This window comes from Mauremys mutica, chromosome 12 (genome assembly GCF_020497125.1).
Source record: "Mauremys mutica isolate MM-2020 ecotype Southern chromosome 12, ASM2049712v1, whole genome shotgun sequence".
NCBI lineage: Eukaryota > Metazoa > Chordata > Testudines > Geoemydidae > Mauremys > Mauremys mutica.
This window is the reverse complement of record NC_059083.1, coordinates 8,486,635-8,505,081: the sequence shown is the minus strand read 5'-3', so window position 1 is coordinate 8,505,081 and position 18,447 is coordinate 8,486,635. Positions and strand designations below refer to the sequence as shown.

Below are 18,447 nucleotides of genomic sequence, written 5' to 3'. Positions count from 1 at the left end.
TTTTCAAAACACCCCAAAAACTGACCCATAAAAAAAAAAAATCTTGTTAAAACATTTGTTGGGGGGGAACATCCCCCCTCAGCTCCCATAGAATGGGAATGATGAATGTTTTTAAAAAGGCTCCACAGATAATTTTCTATAATAAAAAGCTTTTGTCGGGGAATGTTAGGGCAGTGAAAGTTGAGGCTGGTGTCAGGACTCATGGCTCTTTCCTCCATTAAGCAGAGTTCCTGGTCCAGCTGAGGTAAGTTGGAAAGGCTGGATTTGAGCAGTTTCACTGGCAGAAAAAATAGGTGGTAGGAGTGGTGGGGGAGCAAGATGTGCAAATGGCTTTTCTGGCTTTTACCTGAATCAACAGTTTCTGCCCAGTGATACGCAGAACATTCCCTGATATTCCGGAACTGGTCAGATGTAATACTGTAAAGAGATCAGTCCGGCTTTTCCGGGATTAATTCTACAGTACTCTTCTTATGATCCCCTTTCCGTGGCAGCCTCCTTTGCCTCTGTAAAAGCATCACGTTTGTTGCAGATCCAGTATCTCTCACTGGTGCATCGCAAGCTGCTGACCCCACCCTGATCAGTCAGATACGCACAGTCACCTCCTCCTCTTACACAAACCTGCAAGACAGAACCCAGGGAGCTGGTGTCAGGCAGGAGTTGGGCGTTTCCCGTAAGTCACAGACAGGGGGAGACACTCGCACAGTGCAGGGAGCTGCTGCACTCACAGGCCCTCACGATTCCCCCTCCTGCACCAGCTACAGGCCCCACCCCCAAACCCCCAGCAGAAGGGGATAATTAGAAAGGGGGCAGTGGGGCAGCAGGGCCAAGAGAGGTTCTAAGATCAACTGGCCTCCATGGAGCATTTATGCGGGGGGGGGGGGGGGGAAGAGAGGGGTAATCTTAACGCCAGTTCTCCCCCACCCCACATTTGGATGGGCTCCTGCAGGCCCAACCTATCCAAACAACCCACCCAGACTTCCCCGGCTGCAGGTTCCAGGTGACCGTCAGCATGGTGAGAAGCAACAGTAACGCCGCACAGAAGAGCTGGGTGCAGGGCTCCCTGGACAGTTTACATCAGCTCTCAGGCCAGAGGCCTCTCAGGCCAGGCTGTATTGTGGGGGGGTGGGGGCTGGAGCGAAACGCCAGCAGCACAGAGACTGCAGCACAAACCCAGCATCCGTGCTGTGACCCCAGCAACTCACACAGAGCTTCCCGTGAGAGCTGGAGGCCAGAACTTCCCACCTGGGAACAGGGCGGGATCCAGGCCCATGGTCCCATCCTGGCTACACAATAGCCATGTATAGGGCTGGGAGGAGGCCCAGCACTGCTCTTTGGGCATGCCGAGATCTCCCCACCCTGACCACCAGCCCCTGGCTCCAGGTGGTTGGGATCTGTCCCAGAGAAGGGAGAACCCAGCCCCCATCCACCTCAACAGATGGCTCTGGGGGGCGCCCCAGCAGCATCACTCCAGCTCAGCTCTGATGGGATGGCAATAACACACTGTAAGCTGGCGCATCGGGGCTCAACCCTCCTGCTGGGCCGGAGGGGAGCCACACCGACTCGCTCCTTGTCCCCTCTACGTGGGAAGTCCAGACCCTCTGGAGCAGGGGGTCTGGATAACGGCAATCAGTCTCAAAATAAGTCCAGTCCCTCTGGAGCAGGGGGGCTGGATAACGGCAATCAGTCTCAGTATGAGTCCAGGTCCAGACCCTCAGGCAGGGGGCCGCACAAGGCACACAGTCACTAAGTATACGCCCCGGCCCTCAGTTAGGGCGGGTAGTCGGACAGCAGTCCTTGGGCTCAGACCTCTGGAGCAGGGGCTGAGCAACAGCAAAGTCAATATAGGCTCAGGCCTCTGGAGCAGGGGCTGAGCAACAGCAAAGTCAATATAGGCTCAGGCCTCTGGAGCAGGGGCTGAGCAACAGCAAAGTCAATATAGGCTCAGGCCTCTGGAGCAGGGGCTGAGCACTGAGGTGAGGGGGAAACTGCCACCCGCGAGTGGGGTGGCAGGGGGAACACAGGCCCGCCCACTCCACTGTGTTCCAGCCCGGGGCCCTATTAGCGGCTCTCACGGCCGCTGGTCAGTGGGGTCCTGACCGCAACACACTGACATGGGGACCTCAGTGTCCGTAGCCTGACAGGGGTCGGCTATCCCCGGGCTACACTCCATATCCCCCTCGGGGCCTACCTGCACACTTGGATCAGGATCGGGCCAGTCAAAGGTCCTCGGCTCCTCCGGGTCCGGGCTTGGGGGGAGGTCTGGTAGTGCCTCCGGAAAGTCCGGCCAGGCCTGCTCCGGCGGTTCCTCCGGGAAGCAGGGCCGGGGAAGCCCCGGCGGCTCCTCTTCGGGGGGGGCGCAGGGGCGGTCCGGCGGGTGGTCCCAGTACCTGTCACGGGGCGGCTCGGGCGGCTCCTCCTCCTCGTAGTGGGCGCGGGGAAGCGGAGGCCAGTCTGGGCAGCTGCCTTGGTTCCTAGAAGGCTCCCGGTCAGGAGCTCCCGCCGGCACGTCTGCTCCCGGCGGCTGCTGGCTCCTGACTGAGCTCTGGCGTCTTCCTTTTATACTTCCTGTCCCGCCCCTTGACTTCCGGGGGGCGGGGACAGGAAGTGGTGTCTCAGCCCACTTGGGCGTCTGGCAAGGAGCTCCCTCTGCTGGACCGGAGGGGAGCCACACCGACTTGCTACACCCCCCCCCCCTCAAGTCTGGCTCCCGCCGATCGGGGCCAGACCCTTCCATTCCCCCAATACGGGACATGAAGTCGGCGTTCGCATGGTCCTTGCCAGCCCGGTGCAGAATAGTGAACGCATACGGCTGCAAGGCCAAGTACCACCTCATGATGCGGGCATTCTTGTCTTTCATCCGCGTTAACCAGGTGAGGGGGGCATGGTCCGTGACCAGAGTGAACGGCGCTCCCAAGAGGTAGAAACGGAGGGCTTCGCAGGCCCACTTTATGGCCAGCGCCTCCTTTTCCACCACCGCGTAATTTCGCTCACGGGGGAACAGCTTACGACTTAAGTACAGCACGGGGTGGTCCTGCCCCTCCACCTCCTGGGACAGGACGGCCCCCAGTCCTACCTCGGAGGCGTCGGTCTGTAGGATGAACCATCGATCGAAGTCCGGGCTATACAGGACCGGTTCCCGACAGAGGCAGTCCTGGAGGCGTCGGAAGGCTGACTCGCATTCTGGGGTCCATTTCAGTTGCCGGGGGCTGTCCTTTGTTAGCAGACCGGTGAGGGGTGCTGCTATGGAGGCAAACTGTGGGACAAACCTCCTGTAATATCCGACCAGGCCTAAGAACTGCCGGACCTGCCGTTTGGTGGTCGGGGTCGGGCATTCCATTAGGGCCTGGACCTTCCCCACCAGGGGTTTTACCTGCCCCCTGCCAACAGTGTACCCCAGGTATGTAGTCTCCTGCCAGGCGATCCGGCACTTCTTGGGGTTAGCCGTCAACCCTGCCTGTCTTAGGGACCTCAGGACGGCCGCGACCCGGGGCAGATGGTCTTCCCACCGACGACTATAGACGACCACATCGTCCAGATACGCGGCCGCATAGTCGTGATGTGTTCGGAGTAGGTGGTCCATCAGCCTCTGGAAGGTCGCTGGGGCCCCGTGAAGACCGAAGGGCATCCGGGTGAACTGGTACAATCCCGTCGGGGTGGCAAAGGCGGTCTTCTCTTTAGAGGTCTCTTCAAGGGGGATTTGCCAATACCCCTTGCTGAGGTCCAGGGTGGTAATAAAGCGGGCTTCTCCCAGTCGGTCCAATAGCTCGTCCACTCGGGGCATCGGGTAGGCATCGAAACGGGAGATGGCATTCACCCCCCGGAAGTCGATGCAGAACCGACGGGTGCCATCGGGCTTGGGCACCAAGACTATGGGGCTACGCCACTCGCTGAGGGAGGGCTCGATGACCCCCAGGGCCAGCATCGCTCGTACCTCTTCCTCGACCGCTTCCCGCATCCTGTAGGGCAGCGGCCGGGTTGTCTCTCGGACCACCTTTCCGGGCTCCGTTTGGATTGAATGGTAGACCAGCGTAGTGTACCCCGGGACGGCGGTAAAGGTCTTTTGGAAGGCCCTCAGGAGACACTTGGCTTGTTTGAGCTGGTCCTCGGAAAGTGACTCCCCAAGCAGGGGAGTCGGGGGGTCGTCTGGTTCGGGCACTCGGGGGCCCAGTTCCGGCTCAGGCGGGTACGGGTTGATTAAGAGGCCCTCCCGGTCAGACCACGGTTTTAGTAGATTTACGTGGTACCGTTGAGTCGCGTTGCGTCTATCGGGTCGGCGTACCTCGTAATTGACCGCTCCCACCCTCCGGACGACCTCATATGGTCCCTGCCAGCGAGCCAATAACTTGGATTCGCTGGACGGGAGGAGGAGTAGGACTCGGTCCCCCGGCTTAAACTCCCGGTCTCGAGCCCCTTGGTTATAGGCTCGCTCTTGTTGCTCCTGGGCCTTCTTTAAATTCTCCCGTGCGAGGGTCCCGGCTTGGGACAAGTATCCCTGTAACTGTAGGACATATTCCAGGAGGCCCTGGGCCGGGGAGGCCGACTGCTCCCAGGTCTCCCGCATCAGGTCTAGGAGGCCCCGCGGCTGGCGTCCATACAGGAGTTCAAACGGGGAGAACCTCGTCGAAGACTGGGGGACTTCCCGGATGGCCAACAGCAGGGCTGGTAGGAACTGGTCCCAGTAGCGGAGCTCCTCTGGTGGGAACTTTCGCATCATCCCCTTGAGGGTGCGATTGAAACGCTCCACCAGTCCGTCCGTTTGCGGATGGTATACTGACGTGCGGAGCTGTTTTATCCCCAAGATGGCGCACACTTGTCTCAACAGCCTAGAGGTGAAATTGGTTCCCTGATCCGTCAAAATCTCCCGGGGGAGTCCAACTCGTGCGAATATTTTTACCAGCTCTTTGGAAATAGCCCGGGCGGTCGTACTTCGTAGCGGGACGGCCTCCGGGAACCGGGTGGCGTAGTCGACAAGGACCAAAACGTACCGGAACCCGGCCGTGCTTTTTGGCAGGGGCCCCACAAGGTCCATGGCAACCCGCTCAAAGGGTGTCTCCATGAGTGGCATAGGAACCAGGGGTGCTCGAGGCACTCCTGGTGGAGCGGCGAGTTGGCATTGTGGGCATGAGCTACAGTACTTCTGGACGTCGGGATAGATCCCTGGCCAGAAGAACCGCCCCAGGATCCTTGCTAAAGTCTTTTCCTGCCCCAGATGCCCGGCGGCCGGCACATCGTGGGCCAACTTCAGTACGGCCCGCCGGTGACACTGGGGGACTAATAGCTGAACCTGTGGTTCGCGAGTGCGGGAATCTCGGTCTATCCGATAGAGTCGGTCGCGGCGTAGCTCGAAGTGTGGCCATTGGGCTGCCCGTTGGGGGTCCAGGATGGCCCCATCCACCGCCGCGAGCTGCTCGTAACAGTGGCCGAGCGTGGGGTCGGCTCGCTGGTCGCGGCAGAAATCGGTGTAGAGGTGGGGGTCCCGGGTGGGTCCCGATGGCCTCTCCGCGTCGTCTGTAGCTGCGGGCTCTCCCTCAATGGCGACCCCGGTGGACTCGGGTAGGGGCTCCCGGGGTTCCGCTTCTAGGGTCGGTGTAGCTCGAAGCACCTCCTTGAAGGCGGGCCAGTCTCGACCGAGGACAACGGGATACGCCAAGTGGGGAGCAAGGCCGACGGTTAAGCTCCGGGTAACCCCCGCGACCGTCAGGGAGACTCGGGCGCTGGGATACGGCCGGACATCGCCATGAATACACTGCAAGTGTATCGGTTGCAGACTGGGGTCTGCTCGGGGTCCCAAGCCCTGGCGGACTAGTGTCTGGCCACAGCCGGAGTCGATCAGGGCCTCGACGCTCCGGCCCCCAACAACCGCGTTGACGGTGAGTTTGGGATGCAGGGCCGGCCGGGCCCGGTTGTGTCCCGCCCAAACCTGTCCGTAGCTACAGTCCATGTTGGGGCAATCCCTCTGGAGGTGCCCCAACTTCCCGCAACCAAAGCACGGACCGAGCTCAGGCCGGTGACTCCGAACGGCCCTTTGGCTTGGACTCCGGGGCGGGCTTCGCCGGGCCCCCGGGGCTCCGGGACTGGGGCCGGCCGGTCTTGTTCGGGGTCCGGCTTCCTGCCACCGGGGTCGAGACTCCGGGAGCGAGGCGAGCGTGCGGCCAGGAGGTCGCACGGCGCTCGCGGGGCTCCCCCTTTTCTCTGGGCGGGCGGCCTCGGGCTTAGTGCTGGGCCGCGGAAGGGTTGGCCCCGTCGCCGTCTCAGCGGCAAGGAAGTCTTCCATAAGTGACACCGCCACCGCGAGCGTCGCCGGGCGATGGCGGAGCACCCAGGCCCTTCCTCGGGAGGGCAGGATGCTAACAAACTGCTCTAAAATAACTTGTTCGGTTACTTGTTCCGCGGTCCGGCGTTCGGGGAGGAGCCAGCGGCGGCCGGCCTCCTTTAACATCTGTGCCACCGCTCGCGGCCGGGCGCCGGATGGGTACGTCTGGCCTCGGAATCGTTGCCGGAACGTCTCGGGGCTGATGTCCAGTGCGTCTAGGATAGCCGCTTTTACCTGGTCATAGTCGCGCGCGTCCTCCGTCGCTAAGTCCCGGTATGCCGTCTGGGCCGCCCCGGTCAGGTACGGGGCCAGCAGTGTGGTCCAATGCTCCCGGGCCCACCCTGCGACTAGGGCCACGCGCTCAAAAGTGACCAGAAAGGCTTCGGGGTCATCATCCGGGCCCATCTTAGTCAAGCGGAGGGGAGCCGCCATCCGGGGGTTCCCTGCCCCCTCGCCAACCGGTCCTCCCGTGGGGCGAGGGGGGTTAACCAGGAGTTGTTGGAGCTGGGTCCCCAGCTGTTGTAGCAGCTGCTGCTGCTGCTCCATCTGGGCCGCGTGTAGCTCCTGGGTGAGCCGGAGGTGGGCGGCATCCCGCTGCTGTTGTTGCTCAAGCTGTGCGGCCTGCTGGTGCTGTTGCTGCTGCATCTGCGCAGCCTGCTGCCGCTCTTGGCCGTCCACAAGGCGCTGAAGTAGGCGCTCCATATCCATGCTTGGTCCTCGGGGGGGGGGGGGGGGGGGGGGGAGGTAACCCTCTCCCCTCTGCTTTGTTACCCTTGCTCACAGGGTAGGAGTTCGTCAGTGGTCCTCAGAGAAGGCACCAGTGTAAGCTGGCGCGTCGGGGCTCAACCCTCCTGCTGGGCCGGAGGGGAGCCACACCGACTCGCTCCTTGTCCCCTCTACGTGGGAAGTCCAGACCCTCTGGAGCAGGGGGTCTGGATAACAGCAAAAAGTCTCAATATGAGTCCAGTCCCTCTGGAGCCGGGGGGCTGGATAACGGCAATCAGTCTCAAAATAAGTCCAGTCCCTCTGGAGCAGGGGGGCTGGATAACGGCAATCAGTCTCAGTATGAGTCCAGGTCCAGACCCTCAGGCAGGGGGCCGCACAAGGCACACAGTCACTAAGTATACGCCCCGGCCCTCAGTTAGGGCGGGTAGTCGGACAGCAGTCCTTGGGCTCAGACCTCTGGAGCAGGGGCTGAGCAACAGCAAAGTCAATATAGGCTCAGGCCTCTGGAGCAGGGGCTGAGCAACAGCAAAGTCAATATAGGCTCAGGCCTCTGGAGCAGGGGCTGAGCAACAGCAAAGTCAATATAGGCTCAGGCCTCTGGAGCAGGGGCTGAGCAACAGCAAAGTCAATATAGGCTCAGGCCTCTGGAGCAGGGGCTGAGCAACAGCAAAGTCAATATAGGCTCAGGCCTCTGGAGCAGGGGCTGAGCACTGAGGTGAGGGGGAAACTGCCACCCGCGAGTGGGGTGGCAGGGGGAACACAGGCCCGCCCACTCCACTGTGTTCCAGCCCGGGGCCCTATTAGCGGCTCTCACGGCCGCTGGTCAGTGGGGTCCTGACCGCAACACACTGACATGGGGACCTCAGTGTCCGTAGCCTGACAGGGGTCGGCTATCCCCGGGCTACACTCCATATCCCCCTCGGGGCCTACCTGCACACTTGGATCAGGATCGGGCCAGTCAAAGGTCCTCGGCTCCTCCGGGTCCGGGCTTGGGGGGAGGTCTGGTAGTGCCTCCGGAAAGTCCGGCCAGGCCTGCTCCGGCGGTTCCTCCGGGAAGCAGGGCCGGGGAAGCCCCGGCGGCTCCTCTTCGGGGGGGGCGCAGGGGCGGTCCGGCGGGTGGTCCCAGTACCTGTCACGGGGCGGCTCGGGCGGCTCCTCCTCCTCGTAGTGGGCGCGGGGAAGCGGAGGCCAGTCTGGGCAGCTGCCTTGGTTCCTAGAAGGCTCCCGCTCAGGAGCTCCCGCCGGCATGTCTGCTCCCGGCGGCTGCTGGCTCCTGACTGAGCTCTGGCGTCTTCCTTTTATACTTCCTGTCCCGCCCCTTGACTTCCGGGGGGCGGGGACAGGAAGTGGTGTCTCAGCCCACTTGGGCGTCTGGCAAGGAGCTCCCTCTGCTGGACCGGAGGGGAGCCACACCGACTCGCTACACACACCCAGAGCTTTCTGCTGGGGTGGCCCCCCCCCCCCCCCCGGGTGCTAGAATCCAAGTCTGTAGCCCTGGGCTCTGAGGCTCACTGCCGTCTTTTTCAGTGTAGACGTGCCCTGAGCGCTTAGGACATCAGCACTAAGTCTGCAGTGCAACTGAGAGAGCAGCTCCCAGCCCAGGCAGACTGGCTCATGCTAGCTCAGGTTAATAACAGTGTGGACATTGTGACGTAGTCAGCAGCTCGAGCCAGGCTTGGACCCAGGTGGGTGGGGGTGTCACTACCATTTCTGCTGAGCTAGGTCGAGCTTGTCTACTGGGCTGGGAGGCCTGCTACCAGGCACAGTGTAGACAGACCCCCCAAGCAGGTTTCTGAACAGATGGCTCCACGATGCCATCACAAAGGCAGGCTCAGCCTTCTTCAGGGCACTCTTGCTGGAACACATGACAATATCTGACTGGGATCAAATAACAGGTTGTCACCTGACCGGCTTCCTAAGCCCACTGCGGGCACATTTTCCAGCTTCCCACCAACCTCACAGGGCTTCTTTTTAAAATACGATTCTGCAGTAAGCACATAAGACTGGCCATACTGGGTAAGACCAACCATCCATCTAGCCCAGTGTCCTGTCCTCTGATACTGGCCAGTGATAGATGCTTCAGAGGGAATGAACAGAGCAGGTCAAACACTGAGTGATCCATCCCCTGTCATCCAGTCCCAGCTTCTGGCAATCAGAGGTTTAGGGACACCCAGAGCATGTTACACCCTGGATTTGAGGGGTGTGTGTGCCCCAGAATGTGATCAAAATAACTGCAGCGGTATATGTGCATTCAGTCACTATGAATTAATAAAATACACCACCACATAGTTAAGGTTAATTTGAAAAACAGGTTTTTAGAGGCCAGGTCAAAACTTGCCAGCAGTTTCTGCCAATCAGAATGGGAGGGAAGAGGAAAAGTCAACAATTGAGACGAGGAAAATAAGTGGATGGAAAACCTTGAATTTGGGAGCCTTTGATATAGAAGTATTATTATGATTAAGATTGTTAGGACTATTTGTTGATAAGTAGTTTATTGAAAGTTAGGAAAATGCTGATTTAGTAGAGGACACTATGACCTGTGTGTTTTATAGAAGTTAGTTATAAAAGATCAGCTAAGGCCACCGTGAACTTGCTGTAAATTACTCAATGCTGTTCCAGATTTTCTGTAAATACCGGAGATGTTCTAAACCCATTGGTTAAGTCTGTGTGGGCTTAAATATTATAAACTGCAGTTTTAGATTGAGCCTGCTTACTTGCATTAATCTTCCATCAGATAGAATTGCTGTGTTCCCATTGATTTATTCCTGACACCACCTGGAGTGAAACAGTTAAGTTACCGCTGCTGTGGGTTCTGAGAACCCTGGGTAACACAAGGGGTCGCATCCCTGACAATCTTGTCTAATAGGAACTGGTAGACCTATCCTCTGGGAACTTATCTAATTCTTGTTTGAACCCAGTTATAGTTTTAGCCTTCACAACATCCCCTGGCAACGAGTTCCACAGGTTGACTGGGCGTTGTGTGAAGAAATACTTCCTTTTGTTTGTTTTAAACCTGCTGCCTACTAATGTCATTGGGTGACCCCTAGTTCATGTGTTGTGTGAAGGAATAAATAACACTTCCTTATTTACTTTTTCCACACCAGTCATGATTGTATGACCACTATCATTTCCCTCCTTTGTTGTCTGTTGTCTGTTGTCCCAGCTGAACAGTCTTTTTAATCTCTCCTCATAGGGAAGCTGTTCCATACCCCTAATCATTTTGTTGACCTTCTCTCTAATATTTCCAATTCTGGTAGGGTGACCAGAACTGCACGCAGTCTTCAAGGTGTGGGCAATACCATGGATTTACACAGAGGTATTATGATATTTTCTGTCTTATTACCTATCTATTTCCTAATGGTTTTTAAAGGATGCTTTTTTGCCTCTAACTACCTCTTTTATTCTGCTCTTTAATTGTGGTGGCACATTTTTTTTTTAATTTTATTTGGAAGTATACATTTAGTTTGAGCCTCTATTATGATATTTTAAAGTAGTCTCCATGCAGTTTGCAGGCACTTCACCTTGTGACTGTTCCTTTCAATTTCCATTTAACTAGCTTCTGATTTTTCTCTAGTTCCCCTTTTTTAAGTTAAATGCTACGGTGGTGGGTTTCATTGGCATTCCGCCCCTCCCCCACCCCCCAAGGATGTTAAATGTATGGTCTCTATTGCAAAGCAGTTCAGCTACATTCACCACTTGGAGCAGATCCTGTGCGCCACTGAGGACTACATCAAGAATTGCCTCTCCCCTTGTGGGTTTCAGGACTAACTGCTCCAAGCAACAGTCATTGATGGTGTCTAAAAATTGTATTTCTGCATCTCCATGGTACAGCTGGATTCATTTAAGATATTAATTGTACTTGACTATGCTTTTCTTCACATACAATGCCACTCCCACACCAGCGCAACCTGCTCTGCCGTTCTTTTAGCGCTGATAGTCCAGGATTCAACCTGCTATTGGCTCACGTGAGGTTGGTTATTTGATCCCACCCAGATCCCACTGAAATCAGTCTTGGGATATCGTCTGGGCCAACTCTGCTGTTCTCATGGCAGCCCCAGGCACTCAGCACATGTGACTATCAGGCACCTTTAATGTAGATGTCTCATTACAAATTCAGGGACTCACCAGAGCCAGACAGATCTGAAGGCTTCAGCCAATCTCCCAGCAGGAGACACTGGCTTCCACCCATCACTAATACACCGAGTACACAAGAACCCGACCGCTCTCTGGCTCTTTCCACAGCACTGACTGGTGGGTCGGCCTGAACTCAGTATCTCAGACACCAGGGACCCAAAGCCCAGGGAATTCACAGAGAACTCACAGGTGGTTGAATTCGGTGCCGTTGACCCATTTCCAGGGCTGCCCCGGGTCCTTCCGGAGGCCGACCCAGCGGTCGAGTTTGCCTTTATAGCGCAGCACAAAAGCCTAAAAACAGCAAAGGGAGAGGTGGTGTCAGAGCCCCGGCCCTGCTGCTCCCCCAGGCTCTGGGCAGGGAATCCCAGGTGTACACGGAAGGGCTCTGAGTGTTTCCAGGGGGTGGCTGGGGATTTTCTCCTCCCTCTTGCCCAGCTCTGGGTAATTCAGTATTAACCCTCCCACCCCAAACCCAGCTCCCCTCTCCCCAATCTGCCCTGGGCTGGGGCAGCTCTTGGGTGCTGCTGGGTCTAAGCTGCCCCCTGCACCTCTCCATGCAAGGCCAGGTTCTGGGTGAAAACCTCTCATTACAGAGCAGCTGAGCTCCCCTCACCATGGTAGGGGAAGGGGAGACATGATCTGAATAGGGAATGCTGGGAGGAGCCAAGACTGAGAGAAGACGCACTCCCCACCCCATCCTCAGCCAGAAGGGACCAAGGTTAAGAGGATCCCACCCCCAGCTGGCTGCCCTTTCGCCTACCCAGGAACTCTGGCTCTTCAAGTCGAGCTAGGGTCTCAGTCCCCCCCTTCCAGACCCATGCAGCCCAGCAGACACCTGAGCCCACCTAGCCCTAGAGAGGGACAGTCTCCTATAGGGAGGGCTGAGAGTGGCTGATCGCCACAGTCACACACTGACACTAGAAGAGCCCTGGGCCCAGCCAGGCCTGGCATTCAGCGTCTGGAAGTCCATTCGCTCTGGGCTCCCAGCACGAGAGGGCTCAGAGCTGCTCCTCACCCCACTGGGGTAGAGCCCAGGTCCTACCACAGCAGCAGCTGCTGTGCCAAGGCCAGGCCATTGCAGTGAGTCTCTCTCTCACCAGGTTCTGCAGGGTGTCGATCGCAGCCAGGGAGGCACTGAGGGAGGAGCACTGGCTCTGGCTGTTGTTCCAGTTTCCTTCGGCCTCAGAGAAATAGTAGCATTTCCCTCGGTACCCGATCCAGCCGTCCGGGCACGCAGGGCCCAGAGCAGCTGAAGAACGCCCAGATAACAACACTGAAATGAGACAGTAACACGTGGTGTAAGAGGGGACCTGCCCTCGGTGGGGAGAGATGAGCCCCAGCACCCCAGGCTTCTGAGACTCCCCTGGTAGCTGCGGTGAGGGCGTGAGGGAGCCAGGGGAATGCTGGGAATCCAGCCCCAGATTGGGGGTTATCTGACTGTGGTTTCACTGGGTCACTGTCTTGGGTTCATGTTCATTAGGGATGCAGCTGACAAACAGCTCGTGCTTCAAAGCACAGAACCAGGCCCATGGGGAGTGTTAGAGCAGGGGCTGGGCAGGGAGCTGCAGAGGGAGGGGACAGTTATCAAGGGGAAGAAGAGTGACACTGGATAAGAGGTTGAGTTCAGTAGTTTGCCAGGTCTGTTACCCTGAGGAATCCTGCTAGCCTGGGCCGCTGCCCTCCCCCCCCCGCCCCCGCTCTGCACTCGGCACCCCAGGAGATGCAGGTGAGATGAAGATGGGAACAAACTCCCTTCCCTTCACCAGACTGAACACCTGCTGTCCGGGCCCGTCCAGCACAGCCAGACGCAGGGTGATGGAGACACTTGTTGTGATACATTTGCCTGGCAGGAAGGATTCCTGTGACACTCCCAGCCTGGGAGGACTAACACAGCTCAGAGCTTTTCATCACAAGCACAGGAAAAACAGCCACCTGTTGCCGGCCCAAAAGGCCTGAGGCAGCAAACAGTGGTTCGTTGCCCGGTGTGCTTCGTTCCAAATAACACACCAAGGTAGAGAATGCAGAAAAAGTTTATTTGAGCCCAAATAAAGTGCAAGGGAGATATTACAATCTCAAATCCTGCACACAGATGCAAGCTGTGTGTCTCTTCTTATACATGACTTCAACTAGGCATCCTCATTACCCCCCCATTATTCTCCTCCCCCTCCTATATAGTACACACATTGTATAGTTAACAATTAAATCATCCTTGACAGCAAACAATTCATCTCGTAACTTTTCAAGGCTGTTAGGTTGGTTTACTTCTGGATTTATTACTTTGCCCCCCTCCCCTCCTCCCAAGCTAGATACAAACAGGCTTTCAGTGTTGCACTGATAAGGAGCAGTTACACATTCCATTCTCAATTCTAACCTGGGAGTTCAATCAGAGTTTAGACATGGAGGCACTCTGGACAAACATAGCATTAACTTTGGTTCATTCAGGCCTGGTACAGAAAAGCTTCATTAATACTGTGGTTTTCCACCCTCCTGAGTTATCTAGGGCTATGCCTAATGGCACCAACACACCCATTCAACAGAGCAACAAAAGGCAAGTGAATAACTGAGAAGGAAGTGAAGTAACTTTCAGTCAGGGACATGAAATGCCACAAGGTGGCGCCAGAGATCCAGTAACAGGAAATGGCCGGTTACACTGACTGGCCAATTGCAACCTGATGCATTTCTTACCTACAGACATTTCTCACCCCCATACAGCAGCTAGAAGCTAGAATACCCAGCTGCTCCACCTGCAGTGTAACCCTTTCAGTGCCAGAGAGAGCAGCAGTGGCGTCACCAAGCAGCTATTGGCAAGGTCAGTGCAGTAGGTGAATAACCAGAGGCAGGGTAATTAGGGTCACTATGGGAAAAATTGCAAAGCCCCCAATAGTCACTCCTGCTCACACTCAGCCTCAGGAGGCTCTCCTGTGGTTTCCTTTTTGGGGTGGGGAGGAGTCTGACCTCAAATGCCTCCAGCCATTTTTGTGCAAGTCGCTTTTTTTGCTCCTCATGTTGCACCACAGCAACTCCCAGCTGGTTTTTAAGCCTTCCCCTGGGGTTTGGACACACATAAGTATGGGAGAACATTAGCTGCTGAGGCAGCGGTGATCAAAGAACGAGCAGGTCATGTGCCAGGCATGTATTTCCCTGGATGTGTAATGGGTGCAGTGTGCGGTACGCACTAGTGCTCACACACGAACGGAGCAGGGCAGTCAGTGCATACGATACTTTATAGTCCTGCTCAGGGTGTGATTTGTGTCACTCATTTCAGAGAGCAACTGCAGCTGTGCGGCACAATTTCACATCCTGTACAGAGATGGATATGGGAATACACAGGCCCCCAGGAGAAAGGCTGCCAGGCCTGTGGGCCCTTCCAGTACTGCCTAGGAGGGACGGGGCACAGCAAGGAGCACCTGACTCATGCCATCTCCACCATCTGACCCCACTGCATTCTGGGGGCTCCCTGTACCCGTCGCTGTGGAACTCCAAGCTCTCAGATCCCACCTTACGCCAATGTTGCTCATTCCAACAGCCAGCCAGTCCAGCAGGGAGCTGGGACTCTCAGACCACCTGTAGCAGGGCAGCTGGCACTGTTGTAATGATGGGGAGGCAGTTACAAATACCTCGCACAGATTTGCTGGAGCACCATGTCCTGCTCTGGTAACTTACTGCAGTGACAGGAACCAGGGCAAGCCCCTTTCTGCACCACAGCAGCGCATCTATGTTAGCAGTTTGCACCAATTCAACTGTACCAATGTTGTTACATCAGCATGGAGGATTCCTAATGCTGAGAGACCTGGATTCAAGCTCCTCTGCCAGCTGCTAAACCCTCCTGGGGTCCAGTGATCAGATCCCAGGGCAACCGATAAATCACATCCCTGACAGTCTCACAGCCCACCCTGCCCCAGACTATTGGGGGATACTGCCGGACTCACGTTCACCATGAACAGCCGCCCTCTGCGCTAGCACTCGCTGTCTGTGCAGGCGGGGGAGTCAATAGCGCTACGAGACCCTGCACTGCCGAGGTCACTAATTGGTAGGTTTCACACGGTGTTAATGGAGGTGTCTGTGCTGCGTTCTACAGCTCATTTCAGTGACACGCCAGCACCTGCCAGCCCAGCCCTGGGCACGACCCGGGGATGCAGGAAGGCCAGGCTGGTACCTCAGGGCGACACGCTGCAGGCAGAGGGCCCAGCTCATTGCTGCCCTGCACCTTCTCCTCTCAATCACCCCCACTCTACACGGGGGGTACCAGCGACTGTGCCTGGGGCCCGGCAATAGTGACTTGGCCCCAAGGGCTCAGAGCTGGGCCGGGGGGAGCTAATGTCAGTCAGATTGTCCGACACAGACAGTGCCAAGGTGCAGGGGTCTGGGAGGAGCGGGAGGAGGGTCGTGGAGGAACATCCCCCAGGAATCCTCTGTCCCACGGGCAGAAGCCAGACAGGCCTGAAGGAGAGACTGTGACTGTGGTGGCTCCAGGGGGAATGGGATGTGCAGAGATGGGGAGGGAGGGGTGAGAACTCACCTGCCAGGACAACAGCAGCACCGGTGAGAACTAAGACCATGGCTGTGAGGGCAACTGAGCCTTTCTTGTAGTAGTTACATTTCTTGCAGTTACGAGGAGGTTCTGAAACACAAAGACCCGTCAGGCCGGGCCACGAGGACACGTCTCACCGACAGCAGCAGGGCTAGAGCTGCCCTAGAACATGCCCCGTTCTGTCGATTGCTCCCATCAGACGCTCTGGGAGAGGTGCCCGGAGGCTCAGGCAGGCTGGGGCTGGCAGAACAGTCCCTCCTTCCCCTCAGCCCAGTGCCCTCCCTGGCACCCCCAGCCAGGCTGTCACGGGGCCTGGTGAGCTCAGGGGCACAGAGACAAGGACCTGCATGTTCTGGTGGCAGGAGCTCAAGCTGCCCCCCATCCCCACCCCCACTGTGCCCCCTGCCGAGCGTTGGCTGGGCCCACACTGCTGTGTGCGCCTGTCCCCGCACACTGGGGTCTCACACTGGCCACACACAGCAGAAAGGGGGAGAAGGAACCAGGCAGAGCTGGGCCAGGGCTGTCCCAGGGGGTCTGACACACCCAGCCCAGAAGGCCCCTGCCCAGCCCCACGGGCACCGCTGTGTGCGCCAGGCAGCAGCTGTGAGCCGGGATCGGTGCCCTGAGAGCCCCTGGGGGAGATCCAGTCCCTGCTGCCCACAGACGGGGGGTTGCGGGGCACTGGCTGCTGCCACTGAGAACATGGCCCCAGGTGGGGCAGCCTCAGGGTCTCTCCAGCCTGGTCCCAGGCAGCGATGCCCCATTACCTGGCTCCCCGCCAGTCTCCTGGTGTCCATCGCCATCAACACGCAACTCCTGCAGCGACTCTTCGCTCTCAGCCGCCCCAGTTGCTGGCCCCATTGTCTCTCAGCGACACTCAGGCTAGAGACGCTGTTACAGGCGCTGGGCTGGGATTGGCTCCTCTCAGTCTGACTGGGTCCCACTCGGGAGCAGCAGCGAAGCCGAGCCGGGTGGGTGGGCCCTGGCCCTGGTCCCGACTCTCCAGCCCATCTGAAAGCCAAGCCAGACCCAGCAGGGCAGGTCAGGGTGAAGGTCAGGGGCGATTTGTGGTTTCTCGTTCCGGTGCCATGATGATTAAACCCCTTAACGCCCATCGGCCCCTCCGCCCCGCAGAGCTTCAGAGACCCGAGCTGCTACGCCCCCCCGTGACAGGCACCCAGCTGGAGGGGGAAGCAGAGCCCCCCGGGAAGAGGCACGCGCAGAGGGCAGCGGTCCGGCCAGTGCCGGAAGGACCCGCAATGCCCTGCCCCGGGGGAGGTTAACACCCGAACACGGGGGGGGGGGGGGGGCGGGACAGGCGGCTCATTTGCATAGAGCGCCCACACCCCGGTCCCTAACTGCGCATGTGCACCATATCCCTGGTTTGCCGCTAGGGGCACGGGGGTGATGATCGAAACCGACAGGTTGGCTCCGCCCCCGCCCGTCGGGGAAACTCCACCTCCTCCAACTTGGTCCTTCGCCCCAGCTATAAGCTGCGGGAAACTTTCTCCCCAGCCCTGTCATCCAGCCCCTCCCCCTCCCCCTCCCCACCCCATGTCTGTCTCTCTCCCCCGCTGCACCCCCCACACACACCCCGCTTGGTCCATCGGTCTCCCCGGGCAGCAGTGCCTCTTACCCGTGATCCTGCGGGCCTCAGGCGGGGCGGCTTGGCACTGCCGCTACCCGGGACAGGCAGCTGGAGTTACCGAACAAACTCCTCCCCGAGACCAAGCACCCACTGCCCGGCCCGCCCAGCACAGCCAGACGCAGGGCGATGGAGACGGTTGTTGTGATACATTTGCAGCCCGCCCCCAACATCTACCCCGCAGCCCGCCCTTAGCCTGACCTACAGCTAATACCATAGTAAAAGTACCCTGATTGGTTAATAACTTAAATTGCTTAATAATTAAATCACTCTGTTTTAATATCATGTGTTACAAAGAGCGGCAGGAGACACATTAAAGAGTCACTTGTGGATCATGGGCCACATTTGGAGTCACACTGGTCTACAATAAGCTCTATGTGCCCTTTAGGGCTAATCCAGGCTAAGCAGCTGGGGATTTCTCAGGAGAAAACCTTGCCGCCCCCCCCCCCCAGTCCAAGCAGCACCAAGATTCACGAAAGGACTGAATCTATCCCACTTCCTCCCTTGTGCTCTGAGCTGTTGGAGATCAGCATTTCACACTCCTTAAGGCCTTAATTCACTCTCCTCTCTGGTGAGTTACAGTCAGAGGCTCCCAATACAAACACTCCGATATCACCTTACAATGTGGGATACGGATGTCAGAAGAAATGAGATTAACGCTGCAGCAGCTCACACGCATTCACTGAAGGCTAGACATATTCTTATAATTCTAGTACCTATTTTAACACACAGGTGAGCCAGCGTGACCCCGGCTCGGTATTTCTCAGTGTCCCATTGAGACATGGGGACTTTGGCATGAGCTGGTACCTGATCTGCCTGTGTCACATCTACCCCCTTCCTGCCCTCTTCCAACCCACAGGGCTCCAGGAAGGGAGAGAACAGACATTTCTCCTCTTACTCCTACAAACCAGACACTAGGTGTCCCACAAGGAGTGTAATGGGTTCTACTCCCTTGGCAGGTGCAGCGCTCTTAAAACTAAATGGAAAATTAAAACCAGTTTAAACATCAGGCTTTTATCCAAAGCAAGGTCTGGCAACAAAACACCACCAATTTCTGGTTAAGCCTGCAAACTTTAACATGAAGGGGGTTTTCAAAAC

General features: G+C 57.5%; 1 protein-coding gene across 1 annotated transcript; it reads right to left on the bottom strand.

The window, feature by feature from the left end:
• Positions 1-468: 468 nt before the first annotated feature.
• On the bottom strand, positions 469-16,565 carry LOC123345862 (C-type lectin domain family 2 member D-like). The gene is made up of 6 exons (XM_044982920.1): positions 16,472-16,565; positions 15,693-15,794; positions 12,271-12,446; positions 11,361-11,464; positions 8,995-9,006; positions 469-607 (listed from the first exon to the last, which is right to left on the bottom strand). The coding sequence occupies exons 1-6, from the start codon at positions 16,563-16,565 to the stop codon at positions 469-471; spliced, it is 627 nt and encodes a 208-aa protein (XP_044838855.1).
• Positions 16,566-18,447: the final 1,882 nt, after the last annotated feature.

Bases quoted from the DNA above. Each gene is read 5' to 3' on its own strand.
- LOC123345862 (XM_044982920.1), bottom strand. From the start codon at position 16,565: ATGGGGCCAGCAACTGGGGCGGCTGAGAGCGAAGAGTCGCTGCAGGAG. The intron at 15,795-16,471 runs GTAATGGGGCAT...TTTGTGTTTCAG, and splicing joins GGAGACTGGCGGGGAGCCAG to AACCTCCTCGTAACTGCAAG. The intron at 11,465-12,270 runs GTGAGAGAGAGA...TGCTGTTTTTAG, and splicing joins TCGACACCCTGCAGAACCTG to GCTTTTGTGCTGCGCTATAA.